The sequence below is a fragment of the Artibeus jamaicensis genome, unplaced genomic scaffold (genome assembly GCF_021234435.1).
Source record: "Artibeus jamaicensis isolate MK-2021 breed Jamaican fruit bat unplaced genomic scaffold, CSHL_Jam_final scaffold_847, whole genome shotgun sequence".
In the NCBI taxonomy this organism is placed as follows: domain Eukaryota; kingdom Metazoa; phylum Chordata; class Mammalia; order Chiroptera; family Phyllostomidae; genus Artibeus; species Artibeus jamaicensis.
This window is the reverse complement of record NW_026522057.1, coordinates 6,167,696-6,193,739: the sequence shown is the minus strand read 5'-3', so window position 1 is coordinate 6,193,739 and position 26,044 is coordinate 6,167,696. Positions and strand designations below refer to the sequence as shown.

The window sequence follows — 26,044 nt, the reverse complement described above, 5'->3', positions numbered from 1 at the left end:
TGTCCGTGTAGAAGGTGCTCAGGCTGAATATTCTTCCAGCAGTATCTGGCCCTTCTTCAAAATCAAACTTGTAACTATAAAAGGCACAGACTATTGCCATATTCCTCCAACATGACTGATTAAAATGCCCTTGTAATTGGCTTAGTCAGTTTCTAGCAGGTACTGAAACTTTTGCTAGTTAAACCAACTTTTAGTGGATTATTTTTTGTGTGTCTTTTGACTGAAAAAATGAAGACAGGTTCTCTAACAATCAGAACAGGATACATGAAATAGTACTACTTAATAATGTCAGTCAAATCAGTAAGGAGAATAAATGATGGAGAATATAAAACATCTGTAGGCCTTCCAAAAGAAAGGAAAAAGGACTAACAAACAAGAAATATAGTGCTTTACCATTTACAAATCTTTCACATACATTCCATTTGACCCTCACAACAACCCTGTGAGGTAGGCAGCACAGATATTGTTATTCTCATTTAACAGATGAAGAAAGTGAATCTCAGAGCATTTAAGTGATGTGCCCAAGGTTCTGCAGGTAGTAAATAATTTGTATTAGTATCAGTCTTTGACCTAAAAATTCAGCACCCAACCTCCCCTTGTACTTGCCCTACCTACTTCACAGGGGTAATGAAGATAAAATGAATTCACAGCTAGAAAAATAATTTGAGAGAAAAAAGCACTATATAATTATACCCACAGACTATAATTTTCCATGATATATATGGCTCATTCCCCTTCTCATCGCAGCTTGTGCGTGAACCCAGAGTTTTACATTGCCTCTGTTCTGTGCTCAGCTGAACAACTAAGGTAGGGGAACAGTGTGATCCTGTTTAAAGTTATATAAATTACAATAAGGGTAACTGCTATTATAGCAAATTGAAAATCAACACAGAAAGGCCAGTGTGCAAGTAGGACTCATTGAAGCACAGAGCGAGCAAGGCAGCATTGTCAAACAGGGCATGATTGCATAGAAGGAAAACCTGGTGTCAAAGTGGCACACCCACGGTTACCTAAGGCAAAGTGGTGGCAAAGAAGAGTTATTTGTTCTGCATTATATAAATGAGCAAAAGATTCATGGGAACCCATGCAAAAGCATCTCATGTCACACAGATCTCTCCAGCTGCCTACAGAATACAAACAGTGTCATCTTCATTTTAAAGAATGACTATACCTGTACTCGTATCCTGAACTAAACCAAGGAAAAGCTAACCTTCCTTGGCTCAAATACAACCTGTACCACCATTCCTAGTCAGACTAGTAAAGAGAATGTCTTTTAAGGAAATGAAGTAGATGGCTGTGTTTAGATTTTTTTCAGGATTCACTTTGGATTCTCCTGCTTTTAAGACCCAAAGAAAGTTATATTGAGTTTTTATTGGTGATTCTAAGAATATGTGTGTATAACAGTTAAAGTGTAATAGGTGAATTTAACATATTAAAAGAGTTCTATAGCATCTGTTCAGAAAAGATTATATACTATACAAACTATTCAAGTCTTACAAAACCATTTTTCAGTGTCTTTTCAACTGAGAGGAATCCTATTCAGCACGCTTCTCCTCCTGAGGTGGTTCATACTGAGCAAGCTATAGGGCAAAGACAGAGGAGTTTAAGTGAATTTTATTCTAAATTGGGTAAAAAAAAAACTTAATAGTAACAAAACAAGGTAACTGTCATATTCAATTTAATGATTGAATCAGTAAGTTTATAAGTTTAAATCATTAAACTATTCAATGATTTAAGATTTAATAAAATCAAACCTAATGAAGGCTTTTTACATAAACCTTTAAATATTACTAGAAAACTAAAGTTTAATTCCAATTTATGGCTACACTGATAAACATTTTGATATGCAATAATCTGCATCTTCCCAAAGATGATGTTGTAACTTAGAATAAGGGAGTTTCCTCCCCTCCACCAAAAGTTTACTGAACTTTCTCCTACAAAGTAGAAAAAACAAATTATGTGACATAAATGAAACTAGCCAGTCAATAAAGAGCTGCTGTCTTTGATTTTAAAAGTTCCCAAGAATTACCTGGTAATTTGTACAGTGTGGAATCTTGGTAATTTAAGACACTGCATTTTCTTTTATACTGTTACTACTCTAGAAGAACACTAGGCTAAGGCTTGTTTCATTTAGCTGTCGGATTTGCAAAACTAATTAGACTTCATTCTGCTCTAGTTTCCTCACCTATCTGTGTACCTGTTTCACTTATCTCGAAACATTACTGAAAAAATAAAACACGTTATGAGAAATTCCTAATGTAAAACGTACTATGTGATTCAGAATGTAGTGAAACCTCAAGGACTTAAAAGTTGACTAATTTCAAGATTATGAAAATTCTCACAGTTTAAACAAAGAAAAAAACTTCGGCTCTAGACAAAATTAAGTGCAAATACATTTGCAGAGGTACACTAACACATTACAGGGTCACCACATGACCCGGCAGACTGTGCACTGCACAATTCTTAAAAGGCATCATTCACAAAGTAACTTATATCAACTGCTTAAGACTCTCGAAGATCTCGATATACTTTTAGGAGTAGCAATTAACCAATATTCTCATCTTTTTACTGATGCAGGTTCCCAAGAACCTCTTCTTGACCACACTTTGCTGACTGTCCTATTTATACTGTTGTTTTCTAGACAGGGCAACAGTTTGGCCTTGCCCTTAACTGAGATTGTTATGCACCATTCTCCCTCTCCTACTGTCCATTTTAGTGAGGTTCTGATCATATATTAACATGAATTTGTTATTACTAATAGGTAAAATTATTAACTAAAGATGAAGTTATTGTTAACATAAATTCTTTAAAAAATTTACCTTTGTTTTCAGTTTTTTATTTTCTTCTACAATAGCTTCATATTTTTCTTTCATTTCTGCCAATTCTAGGCGAAGCAGCTCTATTTCTGGATTTTCTGGGGTAGCAGCTCCTAAGTGATGCTTTAAAAAACTAATCTCAAAGTTAAGAATTTACTTGAGCTGAATGAAAGTAATGAAATATACCAGAGTAGCACCCCTGATCAGAGTCATCCCACCCCACCATCCACATTTACCCACAGATATCACCCAAAAATTCAAAGGAAAGGAACTTTTTCAGTAACCGAAAGTATTTTAAAGCTTGTTATCTATGTGGAAAAATAAGAGAGTTCCAAAAATAAAGCCTTTTTCTGACTTGAAAGATGAAAAGGATACTCCAAAGCACTATTAGGTTTCTCTGGTTCTTCATATAAGGCTACCAATACTGCAAATCAAAAAGCAGAAAAAGCAAAATCAAAGTCTTAAATTTGAATGGCTGAAATTAGTCTATAATTCAATCTATATTAAGTGCCTATTATATGTCAAGTACATTGCTAGGAGTGTCCATACCATGGTGAATAAGACAGACAAGGTTCCTGCTCTCAATGAATTTACAGTCTAGTACAAAAGATAAGCAAGAAACTAGACACAAAAAGAATCAGGGACAATCAGGATAACAGGTTATGGGAACACATTGGAAGAACACCTAAACGTGCAAGTTTGGTTGGACTTTGATCCTAAGAACAGGCACAGAAACATTTTAAGCAGGAGGATGACAGGGTCACTCTTTTCTGCTGTGGAAAATCAACAAATGGGATGAGAACAAAGCAGTTAAGAGGCTGATATGGTAATCCTGTTGAAAAAAACAGTGACTGGCCATGGCCAGGTGGCTAAGTCAATTGGAGCATTGTCCCATACACCAAAAGGTTGCGGGTTCAATTCCTGGTCAGGGCACATACCTAGGTTGCAGGTTCCATCCCCACTTGGGGCACATTCAGGAGGCAACCCATCCATGTTTCTCTCTTTCTCTCCCTCCCCCCGCCCTGGAGAAATCTAACATTCTTGGGTGAAGACTTAAAAAAAAAAAAAAAATAGTGACCCGTCCTTAAAGTAATAAATGGATAGAAACATTGTAGATAAATTTAAGAAAAATGCAGGAAAGAATTGACATGGCTATGGTAATTACTAAAAATTTTTTTAATTCAAAATGTTCTAAAAGAATGACGTATCATACATAACATGCTACATAACCACCAGCCAAACATTTTACCAGTAATTAACTTGCTCAAATCAACAGTAAAATATAACACTTTAGTGTTTTCATATCCAATAGCTCATGACACTAGTACCTTGCTCATCATCTATTGAACAAATCCATACTAGGATTTACTACTCAGACAAAAGTCTCTCTAAACCAGTGTTTTAAACTATTTTGTACATGGAACCCTTTGAAAAATCTGATAAAGTTAAAAAAAAAGTTACACACAAAAAATGTGTGTATCTAGTCCCCAAGTTAAGAACTTTTTCGTAAACCACTTACATGCTTCCCTTTTATTTTTTAGAATTTTAGTAACTCATCAAAATAAGACAGTATGCAAAAACTGAAATGGACAACTACTTTGAGTTTTGGTAGTTAGTCTTCATCTCTCTAAACATACTTACAACACTATTTTTTGAGAAATTGATATATTTATGTCACTACTACCCTTCCTCAATCCCCCTTTCAATGGGTGACAGTACCCTTTAATTCCTAATACCTTTTCCTTTAAATTACACACTCAAACTTCTGTTTCTTCCATTCATTTCCACCGATCTGTATTGAGTCCTAATTTTACAAGACATGAATATGTATCCTTTCTTTCTCTTCTTTCCCTATCCCATTTCTTTCAGCTTTTAAATTTCTGTCAGTGGTACAAGGTTGATAATTACACAACATGATGTAAATGTCAAGTTCTCTATGCTTTTCTATAGATGTAATATACTTCATTTTAATCAAACAAGAAAATCTCCATACCCAATGTTCCCCTTTTTGCCTTAGCAGTGAGGATTTTTAGGAATTGATACAGTGCTCAAAATAACTAAAATGCCTCTTCTTCCAAATGATTTATCATCTTTATCTTTATCCATCCAGTCTTTTAGCGTTTTAGTATTAAAAGCAGTTTCAAATCCTCTTACAAACAAGCTAGATAAAAATTACAAATTCAATCTATGTAAAAGTACCTATGTCTGAAGTTGAAAATCACATTTGAATTAGATCACATCAGTAGACAGCATGTTAAGTTGTCTGATGTCATGTAGGAAACTGGAAGTGTGGGGAGGGTGAAGGGTTAGACACCAGCAGATGTGAGCAAGGGAAGAGAAGCCACCAACTCTGGTGAAGAAAAATCCACGTATGGCCGCAAGGCTGTGCATCTTCAGTCACCTCCCACAAGGGCTGCTTCTCTCCCCTTTACCATTCTGCCTTTCTCACTTGCTCTATCCACCCACTCTGGCCTCTTTACACTCCCTGGAACTCCTAACGTCAGCTATTGTAGCATTAAGGTCTCAGCTCAAATGTTACTGAAGAGAGGCATCCCCCCACCACTCATCCTACATAAACTGGCACACCCATCCCTCTGTATCCCCTACTTTGCAATGTTTTTATTCCTAGTACCACTGGCTGGCACTATGTATTTATTATGTCTCCCCCGACTAGGATATATAAGTTCACTTAGGGTAGGGAATTTTTGTTTCCACTGCTGTGTTTCCAGTACCTAAAACAGACCTGAATGATTAAATAAGGGAAAGAAATGAACTTGAGATTTTTTGAGGGGAGAGAGTCACCAGAATCTGTAACACTTCCAGCAACAAAAGAGGACAAGGCTTTCATAGAGTGGTCCTTTAATGTTTACTGAAATCTATTTGCAAAGACGCAGAGAAACTAGTACCTGGACCCCTCCAAGGTAGGTAGCCAAATCAAAATTACCAGCCCTGCTTGGGAATTAACAGCCATGCTTTCTGCTAAGACACAGTTAATCTTCTCTTAGAATTCTCTCCTAACCTTTGCCTCTGGCCAAGGAACAGTTACCAGATTGCTTCCCAGACATTTACTGTTGTTCTCTTTCGGACCCAGGTCCTCGTCCCTGGGCAAATGACTGCTGAGCGAATTAAATAAGCAGTACTCCATCCATCTCTTGAAACCCTCCCGCTTTATGCGCCCTCACTTAGATTTTGAGCCCCGAAGGAAGAAATACAGTGTAACAGCTTCCATTTTAAAAAGTGAAAACAATGTAACCATCAAAATTGATGAGCTCTCAAGCTTCTTAACCTGTAATACTACTTTAATTATGAAATCTGCACAGTGTAGGAACTGAGGTGAACTATGACACGGAGGTTGAAAAGCCACAGCCTAACTGACTATGTATCAATCGCTTACTTTGGGGATTAAACTCACTTAGCTACTTCATAGCACACTTTCACATCTGTAAAATTTACTACTTAGTTCGAGGTCTAATGTTTAACAGAATTTTGAGGACTCCGCGTAAGCTGTAAGGCGGGAGTAATTGGGATTTCAAGATCCTTAGCGAACATGCCCTCAGCGGCTACTCGAGGCAAAGCAACGGAAGTTGAAGAGACTTTGCAACAGCTGCAAGAGTTTCAGTCCCGGCTGAGGGAGTGGCAGCGCGAGCCAGCTACCCGACTCGGGCTCCGGCGGCGAACCGCAGCCGGGCGTGCGCCGAACCCCGAGGCCCACCTCGCTGGACCTTGGACAGGTCCCACCTGTACTCTTTCCTTCGCACGCCACGGACCGTCAGGGGCGCGGCCCTGAGGAGCACGACGAGGACACTAGGAACCCTCTCCTAGCACATACTTACCCTTGGTCAGTGTGTCCAGCACTCCTGACTTCTCCAAGTATCTCCGAAACTGCTCGCGCTTCGAGTCGGCGGCCTGAGGAGATACGGCGGGTCAGTGGCCGATATCGGGGGCCGGAGCAGGAAGAAGGCGCTGGGAGTTCGACAAACCCCGCCTCCGCATCGCTACCTCAGACCCCCAAAACCTGCGCGCGCGCGCCCCAACTCCCACCCAGAGCCGACCAGCGGCTGGCCACCGCCCGCACGCCCCCCTCACTTTGTAATGGGCCATAGTGACAGCGGCAGCGGCGTAGCTGGCGCCGGAGACCGGGGCTGGCGGGCTCTGGGAAGCACTGCACATGCGCAGTAGGGCGCATGCACCTGCGCACTTGCGAACTACGGTCAAGGATGGCCGGGGTGTGGCCTGTTTTCATGGCGACCAGGACGCTCTAAATGCCCCGTGGTGGGCTGGGACGATGGAGTCTGCGTAAGCCCGCCCATTGGCTATCCAGACAGCACTTTCTTTCCTCTTCCGGTCCCCTCAGCGAGTTGGTTGCCTAGGGAAAAGCAGCGTTTCTGTGACTCGGTCCCGGCGTCCAGGTGGGACCGAAGATGGGCGTGGCGCCCTGCAGGCCGAGCCTCCGAAGCCAGGGAGCACGGGGACTATTAGCGCGGGAAGAATCTTCCGGTACCGTTAATGGGCGGACCTCCCTCAGTCGGGATCTCGAAGCCGTGGTAACCTATGTAGTATGCTCTGGCTTTTTGGCTTTCACTCCTAAAAGTGTGCCCACAATTGACGCAGGGCGACCCTTAGATTGCCAGTGGCTTGAGGCATGTGTTTAGAATTATGTGTGGAAGTTCTAGCTTTTACGTTGGAGTTTCCTTCTTTTGTTGCCTACTTAAAGTGGGTCTGTGAAGGGTGAGAGGTAAGGTGTTAATCATAGCTTGCACTTTTGAGCGCTTTCTCTGTGCTAAGCAATATAAAACACGTTCCTTAGTTTAATCTTCACACTGTACCTGTGAAGTAGGTAATGTTAGTAAAGTGAGGAGGTTAGATGACCAGTTAATAGTAGGGCCAAAATTCCAGTCTAGGCACTGAATCGCGATGCCATATACTAGTCAAAGAAAGCCACCAATCTTTTTAAGATTTTTATTTACTGGACAACAACGTTATGATTATATCCATGACACATCAGGTTGAAGTTTATAAAGAAACTAAGTTGGGACCCAGGGGCAAACATAGTTTAACCACAAATAAAAGATCAGTAACTAAAAGAAGGAATTATATCCATCAAGGACAATCTCTGAAGGACTGTGGTCCCTTCAAAGAAAAACCTGGTTCCAATCTATTTAGCCTCAATTCTGAACATATGATTTCCCCAAACTCAGTTTTCACAAATTCTAAAAAGAGCTCAGGAAAAAGTAATCCCAATTCCATTAACTCTATCCTATTGTTTTTAAAACTACCCCTTCACAATTTCAGAATGAGAACTGTTTTCCCTTTCCCTTTTTTTTTTCAAAGATTTTATTTATCTTTAGAGGGGAAGGAAAGGAGAGAGGGAGAGAAATATCAATGTATGATTGCCTCTCATGCATCCCCTGCTGGGAACTGGCCTGCAACCCAGGTATGTGCCCTGACTGGGAATTGAACTGCAATCATTTGGCTCGCAGGCCCGCACTCAATCCACTGAGCTACACCAGCCAGGGCTTCCCTTTCCCTTTTTAAAATAGATTTGCATTTGCCCGTCTTAAGACCTGGTCTTTAGAGCTGTCCTTAACCTGTTTTATCTGTGCTCTACTATCACTAGGCTACTTCCATGATAATGGAATATGAAGGATGTCTAAAAGCCAACAGCTGTTCGGAACCCAAGGTCTGCGAGAGCCTGCCTACTAACCAGGTTGTTTGTCAGCATCACTAATTGATTTGGAGGACAAGCCTTAGGATTATTGCAGGTTCTGGTCAACTCAGATCCCAAGGACAACTCTCCCAAAGAATTAGGTGTCTCTGGAATGTCAAGTGATTAGAATTCTTCTTGCAAAGGAGAAAGGGTTCTGATTGTGCCTTCTGTGAACTGGCCCTTGAGGCTACCTTTAGGAGGTGACTGAAGTGACACCCAATTTTCATCTTCTGTAGAGGGACCCCATGTAGCAGGAAATCACCTTGGTTCCCCAAAGCAGCTGGCAGAGAGAAAGCTGTTTGGGGTGACTGACCCATGTGGTTGTCTAAATCTATAGCACCACCTGGAATAATACAGAGATCTGTAGGGTACTGGTTTCTTTTACTGTCTGTGCCATTTATTTCTCTTTTTTTCCTTAAATTTTTCCATTAATTCCCTTTCCAGGTATTTTATGGTTATTTTCATTACTACTTGAGCTGATGCATTGAACATGTCTACAGGTAGTATGAAGTATGCACCTCTCATTAGAAGGTACAGTTTCCTATTCAGCCAAAATGCATTTCTCATCATATCTCATTTCATCTTGATTGTTAGGATCTGCCTGAAATGCAAAAGAATTTAAACAGGATACACCGTTGTGTGTTTACTTTTCCACTATCAGATTATAATCAGGTGCAGAAGAGAGTTGCTTCAGTGAGTTTGCAGATGTGCTCTGATATTTGGCAAGATTTCATTTTGACCTGTTTGAATAGAATTCATTATGCTCATCCTTCAATTTATATTGTTCCCAAAGCCCCCTTTTAATCTTTTTAAAGCCTAGGTAGAAAATTTCTAAGGCATTTAAGAAAAGTGAAACGGTAGCTATGAATTACATATATAATAGGAATATTGTCTTTTCTGTTGGCCTTGAGACAAAACAGTCAATTATATTTGGACATGTATAGCCATGGCATTTAAATAGAGGTTCCAAATGAAATCCATATAAAAGATATTGCCCAATCATGAAACCAACTGCAACTACAGACCAAACATAAATGTGTATCACGTATGTGCAAAGCAAGATTACTCTGAGTGAAGCTTTATTAAGTTTCCTTTGTTCCAGTTGACAAAGTTCTTGTTTCTATCTCCTCTGATCCCGAGACATTTCAAACTGTACCCCCTCCAGTTCTCCTCTCAGTTGAACTTTCTCCATCTGCCTCTCTTTCTCCAGAACTCTAAGTGGGTACAAAGCAAGGCCCATGTAGACCAGAGATAGTGATGACACACAAAAAAATCACCTGCTGAACCTAGTATCTAATGAGGGAGATAGGAAAAGCCAGTCATAGCATATATTTCTGCAGCCAGTTGTTCTGTATTACAGATGAAGCCAGACTGCTCATCATTCCAGACATTTTCAGCTGCTACACCCAGAACAAGCATACGAAATGTGAACAGGGTGGTGAGTCAGATCTTTCCAATCATGGTGGAGTGGATTTGAACTTCCTCCAAAATGCCTCCAAGGAAATTCCAGTCCCCCATGCTTGTTTAGACCACCATCTTAGCTCTGAACCCCATCAACTTGGAGACATAAAGTTTTCCTTTCTGTTGGCATGCTATTTCTTAAAGCAAACCTGTGGCCAAAATATGAACAAAGCATCACTGTATCAGTGCACTGGTTGCTTGACTTTTTCCCTAGAGAGTTGTGATAATCTGTTACCAAGAATATATTTAAGATATCAGGAATTTAAATTCACTTACATTTAGACCTCATAATGCAAAATTATGGGGGGGAGCATGATATTGGGGAGAGGTGTATATATCTCTATGAAGAATAGAACCATAGGACTCCCTGTAAGAAAGAAGTCTTCTTACTTAAAATTAGTTGTTTTATTTTTTTAACTCAGAGCTTTTGGAGAGGTTGCTAAAACTACTGATTTGATCTTACAAACCAAACTTATAACCAAAGTCAGTGATTTTAAAATCTCACTAATACACAAAGGAAAATGAATGTCTCATTTCATAATTCAGTTCATTACAGCATTTAATGAAACCAGAGGAAACAGGTCTGACTCTTGCAAATTGAACAACAATTAAAAATTTTAAAATACTTGGAAAAAATTTAGATTAGCTTTTTAATTCACATTTAAACATCTGAATTCTGGTTTCTTTATGGCAGTTTTCTTAACATTTTAAAAAATCACTTCAGTAACATCTTTATGAATATTTATAAAATCTTTATTATCCTTAGCTATGAAAAATGCTATAAATTTTTATCATCTTAAAATTAGCGCCAAAACATCTCAACTATTTTGTACTACCTGGATGTTATTAGATATTACTTGAAATAAAGGGAACATTGGTGTGGTGATGGTATTAATAGAAATTTTCATTGTAACAGTATTTGACCTATTTAAGACCTGTAGCTTGCTTTTGTGGGAACAATGGGACAAGTTATAATTTATGTGGCTTCAATTATCAGCCTGTAGGTTTTATATTAAGGTTGGTATCCTATGATATCGAAGAAAAAATATATCCCAACGGAAAGAAAAAAGAACGAATGTTTTTATTCACTTTCATTTAACACATAAATGTATGTCTTATACTCCTTATAGAAAGGGAAGTGTAACACAATCAAACAACATACTGGGATATTAAAGCTACATGACCCCTGGCTGGTGTGGTTCCAGTGGATTGATCACCCGACTGAATCATGCAATCCAAAGGGTCGCGGTTCAATTCCCAGTCAGGGCACACGCCTGGGTTGCAGGCCAGGTCCCCAGCAGGGGGCATTCAAGAGGCAACCACACACTGATGTTTTCCTGTCTTTCTCCCTTCCCCTCTCCCAAAATAAATAAATAAAATCTTGAAAAACTAAAAAAAAATAATAACAAAGCTACACAATAACCTATGAGGTAGGTAGGTATGTGTGTGGCTTCCCTATCTTACAAGAAGGAAACCAAGTGACACCTTAAATTACCCAAGGTCACACAGCTAAAAGTGGAATTCAGATTCAGTCAGTGTGGCTCTGAAATCAGCTCTTAACTGTTTGTACTAAACTGTTACTTTTTTCTCTTTAAGCATATTTAAGAAATTTGCATAAAAGATAAAAACTGTTTTCTCTTAAACATTTAATAATTTAAATAGTGATCGTTTTGACTTTTTAAATAACTGGTTAGAGCCTTTTTTAAAGCGTTATGCAGTTAAAAAAAGACTTGGAAAAGCATCACCCTTCTAAAGTTTAGTTGTATTTTTGAGATAGAGAAAATCTCTATTTAACCTTATGTTAACAATAATATACTCTTTGACCCAACAACCCAGAGCACTTTAAAGTGTAAGCAGAGTATTGTTCCTGATAGTAATCATAACTTCAAAACATCCAAAATAATCATCAATACAAGAAAGACTATTTTACATAATAAGTAATAGTACATCCACAGTGTGGTACTATGAAAACGGGATGATAAATATACGTTAATATAAAGAGACTTTCAATAAATTGTTTCTGTGACATTTAGGTTATAAAATAGAGTAGTATGGCCCCATTTTTGTAACTTTACTTAAATGTAGAGATGCATACAGAAAAGCCTAGAAGGATTATTATCAAAATGTTAACTGTTATCTCTGGGTAGTATGCGTACAATTGACTTGATTTATATAGTATATATATTATATATATATATATATATATATATATATATATATATTTTTTTTTTTTTTTTACAATGAGCACTTTACTTTCTAATCACAAACAAATAAAAGATTTTTTCCCCTTAAAGTGCATGGTATTTACTGAAAGAGGGAGCAGTATTATTTTGTTACAAACCTTAGGATCTAAAGCTTTCATAGCAAATGGCATGGATACTAGTATATGTAGATACAGTACTATAGAATTCAAAATCAAAAAATAAAAGCATTTCAAATGGCTCTTAATTAGCTACGAGAGATTAACACACACCTTTCTTAGTTTAGATACATTTAAAGCAAGTCATTCTTAGGAGTTATGCCACTGCCATTTTCACCTGGTTCTCTGAGTTTTCCGCTTTGCAGGTGTGGAGCAGATGCTGTTCAGTTCAGTGCAGTGAATGAGCCAGCCACCAACTAAAATCCCTTTCTCTTCCAGCTCATTCTTGCTTCTAAAACAGGCTGTCCAACAGAGCTTTTGTGCTAGTGTTGCAGTAGACTGCACTGTTCAGTGAGGTGGCCCCACCCACCCACAGGCCACTTCTGAGCTCCGGCAGCCAGCGTGGTTTGTGTAAGCTACTGGTGCCTAATGGCTACTTTATTGAACATAGACAAGAATACTTACAGTATTTCCAATAACTGAGTGCAGTTGAGAAGACTAAAGTTACGAATCCTAAATTAACCTGAATAAGTGGTCCCTCTGTAAGTCAGAGATACCAAGTTTAAAAAGACCAGATGTCTTTGTGTTTTATGGTAATTTTGCCCTCTGGGGAACCCAATAAGACAATCACTGTTTTTGGTCATATGAACAGTGCTTCCAGTGCCAAAAAATCTTTCTGACTAGATAATAACTAGTCATCAGTCTCAGTAATCAATAGGTCATGTCCGATTTCATGGTTAGATGAATGCTGCGACTCTGTCCAGATTTCTATTAACAATGACATTGCCCTTAGGTCATTAAAGGTCTTCCCTCAGAGCTACTGACCTGGTACCTTCACCATGGCAGATGAGTGTTTCTTCCCTGGGCCTCTTTGTAACTAATAGCCACTTTTCAGATTAAAGTATTATTTGTATATTATATAAATTACATATTATATGTAATATATGAATTATTAATAAACTGGAAAAACACTAAGCCTCAGAGAAATAAAAATTAAAATAAATCATTTTTAACTATCACAATGCAAATATTTCAAAGGTTGATAATATCTGCTTTTGGGAAAAGTATGAGAAATTTGTTCATCTCATACTGTAAGACTGTAAAATGCATACAGCTACTTAAAAGGCAGTTTAAATTTATTCAGATTAACATCACATTTCTGGTTTTGGATGCCTGAAATATTCATTCATTCTGCAACACATACTCAGAGACACACTGCATAACACTGTTGGTAACAGTAAAAAATCAACAACTTCAGTGTCCAATAAAGAAGTGATTAAATAAACTATAGTATATATCATTCAGCAACTCAGAGAATAAATAACTCTACAAATGAACAGAGAAAGATCTCTGTCACAGTATAAAGCAAGTTACAAAACAATACATGTAGTATAACTTCTTTTATGCTACTAAAACCTACATTTCACATGTATATTTAACTAGCTAAAACAAAGAGATAATTAACCCAAATCTTTCTTAGGTCAGGTAAATCTGAAAGCACATCATGTTTAGAAGTGATACCAGGGCCATCTTCAACTTGTTCTCTGCATTTGGCCCCTTGGGGTATAAAGCAGAGTCAGTGCAATCCAGTGCAGTGGAGTAGAGACAGCCATCAACCAAAATACATTTCCCTTTCCGCCCCTCCTGAATAGAAAAAGGTGTAGAATCCACCCCCAACTGTTAACAGTGGTCGTCACCAGGGACAAAGCATTTTGGGAGGGAGAGAATAAAGGAGGGCTACCTTTTTAAGTTATTGTTCAAATCTTTGTTTAACCAAGGACATACTCATATTCTCATACTCAAATTTTAAAAAAATTTAAATTCCAGACCAGCTTTTTTCAAAATACTAGAACACTTTTCTCACTGTGGTAAGTGTAGGTGCTCCTTTCAGAAGACAGCAACATGTTTACATGGGTGTTTATAAATAAAACATGTTGATAAGAGAAGAAAGATTGTATTTCCTGTGTTCAGATAAACTAAAACTACTGTTTTGGAAAAAGAATGGCCAACAGTCTGGGTTCTCTACAGGAAAAAGACACAGGCATCTCAGCTTTCAGATACATTTTTACCTTCTGTACATAAATTCTAACCACTCCTAGGAGAACCAGTAGCCGTGTGAAGGATGAGAATCTTACGGGTGCACAGTGCGCCCCAGAAAGCCAGTTGCAGGTGCCTTGGGATGCTAGACAAGCTATTAGAATCTTTTCCTAAGTTTATTTTATTGATTATGCTATCACAGTTGCCCCACTTTTTTCTCCCCTTTATCTCCCTCTGCCCTGTACCCTGCCTCCCTCCAGCATTACCCCCCACTTAGTTCATGTCCATGGGTCATACATATAAGTTCTCTGACTTCTCCATTTCTTACACTATTCTCAACCTCCCCCTGTCTATTTTGTACCTACCAATTATGCTTCTTATTTCCAGTTTTAACTACCAGTCCAGAGAGTTCTGTCTTCTCCTGTAAATTTCCACTATCCCTGGTGCACCCAGAGAAATGTTTATTCCTATATTCCCACAATACTCTTAACTTTCAGTATTTGGGGGACACAACATTGTCAGACCAGTAGGGGAGGACAGTACGGGCTTTCAAGTCTTTTACCCGTCTTAAATTGTGCCCCCTCATAGGCAACTTCCTTGATTTTTTAAAGAATTTCCATGTCATTGCCCTGATTGGTATGGCTCAGTGGGTTGAGCATTGTCCCACAAACCAAAAGATTGCTGGTTTGATTCCTGGGCAGGTCCCTGGCTGGGAGCGTGCAAGAGACAACTGATCACTCTTTCTCTCCCTCTTTATCCCTCCCTTCCCCTCTTTCTAAAAATAAATAAAATCTTAAAAGAAAAAAGTTTCTATGTCCTCCTCTCTCAGATGCAGAGAATAGCCACCTTTCTGGGTTCTTAAAAAGATGAGCAGTAGCTGTGGCCAGGTGGTTCAGTTGGTTGGGGGTTTGTTCCATACACCAAAGAGCTTCTGGTTTGATCCCCAGTCAGGGCACATACTTAGGTTGCAGGTCTGATGCCCAGTCACAGTGCATATAAGAGGCAACCAATCAATACTTCTCTCTTTCTCTCTCCCCCACCCCACCTCTAAAAATCAAAAAGCATATCCTCATGTGAAGATTTAAAAAAATAAACAATAAAAAAAGATTAGCAATGATGTGTATAAAACACCTCAGTGATCTGTCTGCTGGAACAGTGATCAAAAGTGATTTTCAGTAGTCCGACACAAGTATGAAAAGGTTTATTATCAGCATAGTGCAGTACTCATGGACTCTATCAAGCCACCTCTACGATACAACCTCCAAGAACAAGTCTCTTAGAGGATGCATGCGTGCATACCATATGCCTGGGAGAGACCCAGTTTCTGGTTTGTACTTCCATTTCTCTCTTCCTCTTTCCTCCCCTTGCATTCAGGAGCTCCTTCCTTAAAACCTAAGTCCTTTTGTTAGAAGTCTTTGTAACTGATGATTTCAGTGGTGTTCTGCCTTCTTTTAAAATTGTTGGCATTTGCTGGGACTTCTCCGTTTCTTCTTAAGAGTTCTCCAGTTTTCCCAGATGGCTCTTTTTATTAATTGGTTTCTGTTAGGGGCAGATCAGTTTGCTGGGGATAGGAAGATGTTGAAAAACACAGCAAATAAGACACAAGCTAAATAAGCTGCAATTGCTACCCAAAACCGTGGATCTTTCAGCAGTGTCTTGTCAAAGCAGCTAAACACAGTGTACCCTATGGACATTCCAGCAAATGCACCTGCAATGTGAGCTGCAAAAGACACCTTGGGAGAAAAGGGAAAAAGTGGAAATTAGTGGAAAAATGCGAATCACATATTTCAGTTGCATCTCTTGTACAAAGCAACGAATACCATCACAATCACACAAGAGTTTTAAACATCTGAAGAGCAAGCTGCTGAAACAAGAGACACAGAACTCCATGTGCACAGAGGGGAGGTGTTCTAAAATATGCAGAGCTAGGAAATGGCATTTCATGGCCTCCTGAGTACACAAGACAGAGCTATTGTTTCCCTTTCCTCTTGCCCGTCATCCCATTTTGGATGGTTCTGCATAGAGCCAACCAAGAGAAGAGGGTTGAGTTGCACAAGGGATCTCTATAACGGCACAATCCGATCCTGCATAAATGAAATGTCAGATTTAAAACACAGAAGCCACCAAATTCAAAGGCTCATTTCAACAAAATAAGATCTTTGTAAGTTTTCCTTGTATTGTAAATTCATCTGGACCCAAATTTTCATTGCTGATTTCCAACCTGCTTTTTTATTCTCTGTGGACAGGAAAATCCCTTCTCTCCTGTTCTGGGACAGCTACCAGTACGCAGGTGCAGAGAAGCAGAGCCAGCGGTCAGGGCCATGAGAGTTCAGTGCAAAGGACAATCCAAAAGTCTGATTTTCTCAGGTGTTTTCTTCCAGGTGGAAATTTGACTGCCCTAAATCACAGAATTCTTGCCCCTATTTGATGACCTTTTTCAGGTATTGATATGATAGGTAAACAAATTTCCATTGAGAAAATAATAAGCCAAACTCACCATTGACCCATTTGTCGGGACAAAGAACCTTCGGTACAGAGCAAATCCCATGTCCGATGCAACTAGAAGGAAAGGCAACCTGATGAAGCATCAGTCTCCACAGCTGTGCACCAAATGCTTGTGGTTTCCCTCTTGTAATGGTAACAGGTAACATTTATTGAAATGTATTCTATGCGAAATGCTGTTCTACGAGCTTTACAATCAGTAATCCTCACAATGGCCCTATGAGATTGGTACTGTCATTATCCCATTTTGCAGATTTATTTATCCAGCACGTATTTATTGATTATTTCCTATGTGCCAGGCACTGTTCCAGGTGGTGGGCATACTGCAGTGAGGTCAGCCCTGTCCCATGGAGCTAATGAGTGAGGCAAATAAATAAAACATACAGTGTGCCTAGTGGTGCTAAGTGCTGTGGAGAGATACAAGGGAAGGAAGGAGAATTGGGACTCCTGGGAGTAGAGAGTCATGAAGGATCTCACTAAGCAATGACATTTGATGGAAATAAGTGGGCAAGCCATGCTGACCTTTGAAATAAGGGTCTGCCAGGCAGAGGGAAGAGCAAATGCAAAGTCCCTAAGGCAGGAGTGTGCCTGGTGTGCTGGAGGAATACAAAAGCAGTAGATCTCATTGGGTCAGTGGTTTTCAAAGTGTGGTTACCTCCCCATGCCAACACAGCCATAGCAACATCACCTGGAAGCTTATTAGAAATTAAAATTCTCAGGCCCACATCAGACTCAATGAACCAGAAACTCCAAAGGTGAGGTTCATGGTCTGTTTTAACAAGACTTCCAGAGTGATTCTGGACTACCATTAGGAACAGAGTGATAGGTGATAAACGGGACAGACCAAGAGGCCTTATGGCTTACTCTGAGGATTCTGACTTTTATTCTGAGTGGTAGGAAGGTTTTTCAAAGCTTTTGAGCACAGCAACAACATGATCTATCTTAGGTTTGTAAAGGCTCATTCTCATGGTTACATAGGGAATAAGCCATAGGGGAGCAAGGACAGGAGCAGGAAAACCAGCTAGATTACCACTATTTCAGCAGTCCAAGTGAAGAATTATGGGGCACTTTATACATAAAGAAACCAAGACACAGAGGTTTAGTACTTATTCAAGTACTTGGCTCAGAGGCAGGGGCAGCATTGGAACCTTAAGCAATATGACTTCTCTCTCACCCACCACAGTGAATGCACTGCCTCTCACTACTCCGCACCTGGAGCACTGAAAGAAGGCCAAGAAAGGGAATGAGTCCACATTCTCTCTCTAATGGAACAGTGAGAGCCAGAACTTAGACATTCTTCAAATAAGTTAGATGTGTGCTGCAAAAGGAAACTCCGGGGTTTCTTGGCCTAGAGCTCTGCCCTACATGTGCAGAACTTGGAAACATCTCATGCAGCTATCACATTCCACACCCATTCCCCAATTCCCCGTGCTCAACTTAGCCATTGTGTCCTAGAAGATGGAAAGACCTAGTCCTCGCCTTTGGGAAAATAGCTTCAGGACCATGTGTTCTGGCTCCTTTCCCTTTCAATACTCTATTGACATTGAAGTCACTGGACAGGAATTGAGGTCGAGGAAGTACTCCATATTAATTTAATTGTAATGACTATACACAATGTTCTGGCTAAATGTGGCTATATGGCATTTTCAATCATTTGCATTTCCTGATCCAGTGTAAATGACACACAGAGATGGGACCACAGAAGTGTAAGAAAAGCCCTGCCAGAGAATAGGGCTGACGGCTTGGAAACAGTTACTCTGGTCTAGTCTCCGGGGTAGGAGGCCAGCTCTCAGAAAGTCTTCCTAACTCTTAGCCTGTCAATTTCTCTATTTCATTTCTCTTTTATCTTGGGCGCCTCACCACAACTCTGCCTGACTCTGCTTCCTGTCGGAGTTCGCTCGTAAGTTGCTGCAGTCAATTTACAAGCCAACTTGTTTTCCCACCTGAAAAGATGCCTTCATTCCAATAAACTGAGTCGTTATTCTCACTAAAACTTTGCACTCATTTTAAGAGAGTTGCCTTTACACAGATTTTTTGAAGGATGAAAATGTGAGTTTTCCTTAACCTTTTCCAAAGGGAAGCTCAGTTGCTTTGCCAGAAAACACATCCAACAAATAATGCTTAATGAAGGAAGATGCTTAAGGCCAACTGTCCTCCACAATAAAGAACAATTTTTACCTTTAAAATATGTATATATACACACACACACTTTTCCCAAGGGAACGTGTTTAAAATTAAAATGTTCTTTTATTAATCTCGTGTGTGTTTTAACTTTTCTAATTTTCAACAGGAGGCGAACCAGGCCAAAGAACTTTTAACAACAGCGTGTGAATGGGAGTGGGCAGGGGCAACGTTGGCGTGTCCTGCCTCTATTTGCAGAACGTAATAAAAGCACATATTCAGTGACATTATCACTTACCTGAAGGGACATAGGTTACATAAACTATGGAGCAACTACTGTGTGTGAGGAACGTTGGGTTTTTACTCCAACACTGAAGCGTATTCAAGAAGAGTATAAAGACAATTTCCCCATCAAAGACTTGAGGCTTATTTTATAAAAGTCACTCATAGTTCCCCAGAAGAAGCAAATGGAACAACCAGGTCATCTGTGTAACATTCTTCGGTCAAAGGAACTGTCCCTTGGTTCTAGCTGTGACTCTTAGCAACTCAGTGGCACCTCAGCTCCCCCACAACTCTCCCACCCAATTCCCCGACTCCTCATCCTGTCTGCGCTGAGAGCTTTCTCTCACCTTTTGGGTTTCTTCTGGAGAATGCGGCCCAACACAAGATTGTGAATTTACTTAAAACATTATGAGGGTTTTTTTGGTGATTACATGTTGCAGTGTATTTAATGTGTGGCCCAAGACAGCTCTTCTGCTTCCAGTGTGGCCCAGAGACGCCAAAAGATTAGAACCCCCTGATGTAGAGTATGGTATAGACTATAAAGTCACGTATTTTCTCTCAGCATCAAACATTATTTTTACAGTGAAACTGTCCATAAACTAAATTTAGTCACTTTTCTCAGAAGTGGTCACCCCTGTTCCCGCAGTATGTATAATTGATTTCTTAATACCAATAAGTAGAATCACTTTTTCTTCCCATGCAGACAGCCAAACTCTTGGGCTTTTTATCAAGTGCCTTGGCCCTCAAAACTGACACCACAGTCTGAGCCCAACATGTGCTCTTTTCCCCACACCCTCTGAGCAGCTACAGCTACAGCTGGATCGGCTCTGGAAGCACAAGTAACTGGCCCTGCTGTTGCTCTTGTTTTTGCGGATGAAGAAAGGGGTTCTATAGGAAGTAACCTCACAAGGTGAGCTGATCATAAATTCCTAACTGGGCAGGTCATGGTGGGTAGACAGTCATGCCCCAAGCCTGTAACTTCTTTAGCAAAAGATTTTAAGCCAGCCCTTTCCACTGTCCTTGCGCATCTAGGTTCACACACCTTTGAAATGTTGAAATGCCCCTGGAAGGGGGTATTCACCCTCAAGAGAGCACATTATCTTACTAACTACCTTTTAATCCAGTCCCTGCCTTGCTTTCTCCAATCTTCCTTACTTTCCTCCTGAAATTCAAATGCATAAAAGACACTGCGGAACTGTTTTCCAGAGCATTTGAAATCTTGCTCCCCTGCTTATGTCATCAGTTGGGCTCAAAGAGACTCACGAAAATTCTCTACAGGTTTGGACATTATTATGTCGACACTTTCTTCTACTTTGTGTGGTCTGCCACCACCCAAAAATCTACCCTGACTTTCAGACTCAGCTAAAATTCCATCTCCCCTACAGACTGAACACTCTTTCTAGAATTTCTCTAGCACGTAATGCTCTTCTGTAATTCCTGTAGCCATCAAAGGCCATATTAGTCATCCTCTTAGTTCCCTGAACTTGCAGTTCTGTCCTCCACTCTCATTTTTAGTCCCCAACTACTACTACACGCTTATATCCTAGATTAGTTTTTTTAATCTGAAAATTTAGAAATTGAAGAAGGAAATAGATATCAGTGGCTTTCAAGCTTTCCCTTTTCAGAAATAAAAATTATGTACAGAATCCAGTGTATGAACAAGAAAAATCCAATCTGTAAAACAAATGAAGTCACTGTGGCTGAAGTGGACAGAGCCTAGAGTCTACTCTTTCCACTTCCCTCACTTAAAAGACTAAAAGCAAAAACAGGTTACTGAGGGACCTCTAAGAACCACCCGTGAGGGTCTGTGAAAACTCCGCCATTTACACCTTTCTGCCTAGGGCTAAGGGAGCTAACAATTTTCTGAGCTAGCAGTTGTCCTCCATGTTACCATATAGGAAATGTGAGAAGACCTGAAGGGTGAACCGGTACAACTGAAGGTGCGAAATGTCCACAAAAACCAACTTACTTATAAGGATGATGATCAGTAGTCTGACAATTCCGAAGACAGGAATCATTTCTCGAAAATTCTTGCAAAGAGATCATAAAAATAAGATAAGCTCTCTATTGGCAAATGAAACCTCAACTGTGCTCTTCATCTTCCTTTTCGTGTAGAATAAAGCCTGAGTATCAGATATTTGCAAAGCATTGGATTAATAGCCCAGTTTTCAAATGAACTTTGGGAAGTACAACTCTGGTGCACTTTGGGGAACGAAATTGAAACATGACATTTAATTCCATGCATGATATAAACTAGACACAATTTTACTGTCAGGAAGTGATCTAAATATAAGTAACAAAACCAACATGTAACATTAGATGGATGGATGGATGGATAGATACGCCGTCAAACTAAGTCTGATGAAATATTTTCAAGTTTTTTTGGTTAATGTTCATCTGACACTTCTTTATCCTCTTTCTGAGTAGGAGTTAAAGAACTAATTTGAGTACTACCTTATTTTTTTTAGATAATTTCAAAAAAATTTAAAACGTTGGTCAGAAAAAACACATCTCAGTCCAGCTTGCAGTAACCTTATGTGTTACAGAGAATGAAGTCAGAAAGACACTGCCACTTTAATTTATTGAGTTACGTATCCATTTCTTTTCAAGTTATCCACTCTCTTCCCAAGGAGTAAAGATGCTAGATTAGCCACATTTATTCTAAATAAATTATTTTTAGACTGTTGTGACTATGACTCACAGTAAGAAATAATTTACATAACAATTCAGTACACACTAAATCAAACTAATTCTTACTATATATGATGCATACTAAAAAGTTTTTTCACTTTTCTTTTTGCTTAAGTTTTCACAACCCTTAAACTGAGTTCACTACTACTAATGGAATGCAATCCAAAGATTGGAAAACATTTTTCTAAATGACTTCCATTTTGGGAACAGTTTTATAATTGCTCCATATTTTTCATCTTACAGTATTTTCAAAGTAAGGATATATAAACATACCTAAATAAACTAGAAGTACTTTATATTTTAATATAAAATATACCTACATGGTTAAAACATTAAGAACTAGACAGGATCTTAGCCTATTTTAAAAAGAGGTTGACATTCTCACATACTAAATCATGAAAATGTAAAATAGTATGCAAACTTTGGAGGATGATTTGGCATTGATATCCACTTCTAGAGAGTTATCCTACAAAAAAAAATCGCACAAATGCAAAAAAAAAAAAACGAAGCACAATAGAAAATTCATTATGGCATTATTTGTAAATATGAAAAGCTGAAATCACCCCACATTTTTTTCAGTGAAAGACTAAGTAGTCAGAATACAGCTCTTCATAGAGGGGGCCATGGAGCACTTGAAAAGCTTGAGGTGGACTTCCGTGTCCCAACATGAATAGATGGTCAGCATACTACTATGTGTTAAAAAGCAGAACACTATAAAGGCAGTTCTATTTTTGTAATATTAATATTGGTAGGATTTTGAATACAAAAAAGATCTGAAAGGATGTATATTGAACTGTTAACATACTACATTGGGGATTTTGACTTTGTATTTTTTAGTTTAGAATTTTATTGAGTATTCATTAGTTTTGAGACCAGGGGAAAATAAAGATCAAATATGAAAAAAACTGGTGGTCAGTAGGAAGATGAGTATTCATTAAATATTGATAAATGAAGATTCCCTAAAGCAAATAGCAGTTATTGTTCCAGAACAACCCAAAAGGACCATAGGTCATATTCCCAAAGGTCTTACCACCAGAACATTCATAAAATAGCCTCCCATCAGAGCATAGACGCCTCCTGAAGCACCCACAAGATATCTGAGTGGGTCAAAGATGGAGCTGGCCAGGGATCCTACAGAAATAAAACACAAAGGATCAGACATGACTCACAACAAGAATCCTGGAAGATGAATCTTTCTAATTTAGGTAAAAGTTTGGGAAGCTCGGGCCATTATCATAACAACAAACAACATACTCACTTTGTCCCTTCCATACTATAAAAGTAAAGCTGTGTGGGCTGACTACCTCAATTTTTCTGTATCATTGAATGTTCAACATGAAGACAGTTAAACAGTGATAGAAACATGGATCCTGGAGTCAGAATTACCAATCGTGTGACTTGAGCAAGTTTCTAACCTCTGTGTGCCTTAGCTTCCCAACCTACAAAATGGGGATATTAACAGAACTTACTTCAATGGGTTGTCAGGGAAAATAACTCAGTTGATATCTGCATCATGCTTAGACCACTACTTGACATTAATTATATACTTGCTAGTTATTTTTTCAAAATACCCTACATTTTTAGCCAAAGCTATCAAAATACCTGAGACACACCAACATTTTATCTTATCTAATGGCCAGCTTTCTCATAGAGTCAGGATTTGGCCTCAGAATCTTTCTCAACAAGCCAATCAGATTCACCAACCAAGATGAAATCTATTTGCTAACCAAACCTTAGATTGCCTGAACCAAAAAAGGTAGGATATAGATCTTCAAAACCACCTCTCTATAGTGCTTAGTTCTATCATTTGGTCTCTAGCTTTCAAGGCCCTCCATTCCGTAGGACACAGTATAATGCTACTTCATGCAAGACAGACCAAGTGTCTGACCTTAGGAATCTTACAAATGGATGAGCAAACAATTGTAAAATGCAGAATATAACAACTGTGATTATTAATGTAATAAATTTGCTATGGAAGCACCTAGAAAGGAATGACTTCCTCAGCAGCAAGGTGGAGGCCCTGCTACTCTGAGAAGGAGATGATAGTTTTTTGACTAAACACTAAAGAATCTTTAAATTTTGGACAGGGAAAACAAAGGAGAAGAAGGTATTCAGGATATAGGGATATGGGAAAGCAAAGACACAGAAACAAAGGTAAGTGGATGACTGAAGATCAGTGATAAGTAGTTCAATGGGGTTAGAGCAGTGGTTCTCAACTTATGGACTAGGGTTAGCTAGGGTGGCTGCATCTAAATCATACAGGATATTTATTTTTTAAATACATATACAAATGTTCACTCATGACAGAGTCCCAAGGATAAGTTTCACCCCTGCCCCATTTGAAATAGCTAATAGCACTGAACAATATATGAAACAATAGTCTCCAAGATACTGGCCATCAGAGAACTAAGGACAGTCAAACCTGAGAGAGACAAAAGAAATTAGATGAGTTGTCCAATTGCCCAGCTTGGTGCCTTAAGAGAAATTACAGGCTTCAGTGCATGGAAGGGGAACGTGAGTAGATCTCAGTAAACCTATAAATTGATGAAATAGAGTTTAGAGTCCAGAAAGACCTAGAATTCAAAAGACAGCACCAGAAAAGAGAGACCTACATAGAAAGAGGACTCCAAAGAGAAGCACGTGAGGAAATTACCCAAACCAAGAAAAGAACCACCAGAAACGAGTGGAGGAAAGAGTACCTCCTGCTCAACTGCACCAGAGAGGCTGAGTAACCTTCCAAACTAGAAAACATCATAATCCAAAGGGCACTGAATAATGTACAGAGGACAGTCCTGCACCAGTAGTGGGGAATAATTAGCACTAAACATGGCTCAAAAACAGTTTTACATACCAAATCTTACCAAAAAGGATCAAACTGCTTTTAAGTAACTAAGTTGCAGAATAAATTAAGGAATATTTATAGGGAAACAATAATACCCATCATGTGAAGGTAAAATGTCTAGCCTCCAAACAAAAATTTTCAGACATGCAGAGAAGCAAGAAAATGTGACCCATAATAACAAGAAAAAAAAATTAAAACCTACCCAAACTGACACAGCTGTTAGGTTTAGCAGGTAGAGCAATAATTATTACAACTATATTCTATATGTTAAGTAGAGACATATAAGATAAAATATATCAAATTTTTAAAGATGAAAACTACATATCTAAGATGGAAAAATAAATGTGAGATTTTTTTGGCAGAATAGACATTCCAGAGTAAAAGATTAGTGAACGTGAAGACATGGCAATAAAACTGTCTAAAACAAAACTATCTAAAAGAGAAGAATATTCTTAAAAATACATAATGGTATCAATGAGCTGTGAGTTAATTTCAGGCAGACTAATAAATGCATAATTGGAGTCCCCAAAAGAGAAGAGAGAAGGCAGGCACATAAAAAATTTTTGAAGAAATTATGGCCAAATTATTCCTGAGTTTTATGAAAACTATAACTAACATATCCAAGAAGCTCAAAAATACCCTAAGCACAAGAAACATCAAGAAAACCACACCAAAGTACAACAAAATCACATGGCTCAAAACCAATGAAAATCTTACATATAGAGTGAAAATACATGTTCAAAGGATTTCTGATCAAGATTCGGGCATAGGTAAACATGTTTCATTTCCTCACACAACTACAGAAAAAAATTACATCTAGACTACAAAACAAATAACACCCTGAACCATCAGAAAATTAAGCCATATGAAAGTCCAATAACCAAGGATGTAATGAAGCTACATTCATCCAGATGTGTAGTAGGGGCAGAGATGCAGAGAGGTAGAGAGGTGCAGTGAGGCACAGAGTGGTGAGTATGGTGTGGAGGGGCAGGAGTGGCATGGAGAGGTGGCAGAACAGGGAAGTACACATTCACTTGTAGTGGGTAAAAATTGGGAGGAATACATCAGGAGCAAGAGAATCCCAGCTCCAAATCAGACCACCCAGTAGCCCAGGGCTCCAGTGCCAGGAAGATAAATCCCCATAGTTTCTAGCTGTAAAAATCAAGATGGGTTGCGGCAGTGGAAGATACTGCCAGGTTATCAGAAGACTCATCTAAAAGGGCCTG

At 39.0% G+C, this 26,044-nt stretch overlaps 3 protein-coding genes across 4 annotated transcripts in view; all 3 read right to left on the bottom strand.

Moving 5' to 3' along the window:
• Positions 1-373: 373 nt before the first annotated feature.
• Positions 374-6,989, bottom strand: MYCBP (MYC binding protein). Its single transcript, XM_037149397.2, has 5 exons — positions 6,903-6,989; positions 6,650-6,722; positions 3,192-3,240; positions 2,820-2,949; positions 374-1,580 (listed from the first exon to the last, which is right to left on the bottom strand). Exons 1-5 carry the CDS (start codon positions 6,984-6,986, stop codon positions 1,536-1,538), a joined length of 381 nt encoding a protein of 126 aa, XP_037005292.1. The 5' UTR covers positions 6,987-6,989; the 3' UTR covers positions 374-1,535.
• A 1,332-nt stretch (positions 6,990-8,321) lies between these two features.
• GJA9 (gap junction protein alpha 9) lies at positions 8,322-10,095 on the bottom strand. Its single transcript, XM_037147353.2, is given in 6 exon segments — positions 8,322-8,804; positions 8,807-8,947; positions 8,950-9,790; positions 9,792-9,841; positions 9,844-9,867; positions 9,870-10,095. Coding segments are annotated over 6 exon segments (1,566 nt in total). The 5' UTR covers positions 10,042-10,095; the 3' UTR covers positions 8,322-8,466.
• Positions 10,096-13,747: 3,652 nt separating this feature from the next.
• The window catches only part of RHBDL2 (rhomboid like 2), a 56,052-nt gene continuing 43,755 nt past the window's right edge, over positions 13,748-26,044 (bottom strand). Inside the window, exons 5-8 of one of the 2 annotated variants that reach the window (XM_037149495.2) lie at positions 23,007-23,107; positions 21,255-21,315; positions 16,878-16,939; positions 13,748-16,113 (exon numbers count right to left, since the gene is read on the bottom strand). In XM_037149495.2, the coding sequence (XP_037005390.2) occupies positions 15,934-16,113; positions 16,878-16,939; positions 21,255-21,315; positions 23,007-23,107 (404 nt within the window). In that variant the 3' untranslated portion in view covers positions 13,748-15,933. The remainder of the gene's footprint in view (positions 16,114-16,877; positions 16,940-21,254; positions 21,316-23,006; positions 23,108-26,044) is intronic. The other variant, XM_037149494.2, reaches the window with a different exon arrangement.

What these genes read in the sequence shown, in the direction of transcription:
- MYCBP (XM_037149397.2), bottom strand. Translation starts at nt 6,986, where the DNA reads ATGTGCAGTGCTTCCCAGAGCCCGCCAGCCCCGGTCTCCGGCGCCAGC. An exon ending in AAACCTAATAGTGCTTTGGA is followed by an intron (nt 2,950 to 3,191) that starts GTATCCTTTTCA and finishes CTTTGAGATTAG; the next exon opens with TTTTTTAAAGCATCACTTAG. An exon ending in ATAAAAAACTGAAAACAAAG is followed by an intron (nt 1,581 to 2,819) that starts GTAAATTTTTTA and finishes TTTGCCCTATAG; the next exon opens with CTTGCTCAGTATGAACCACC.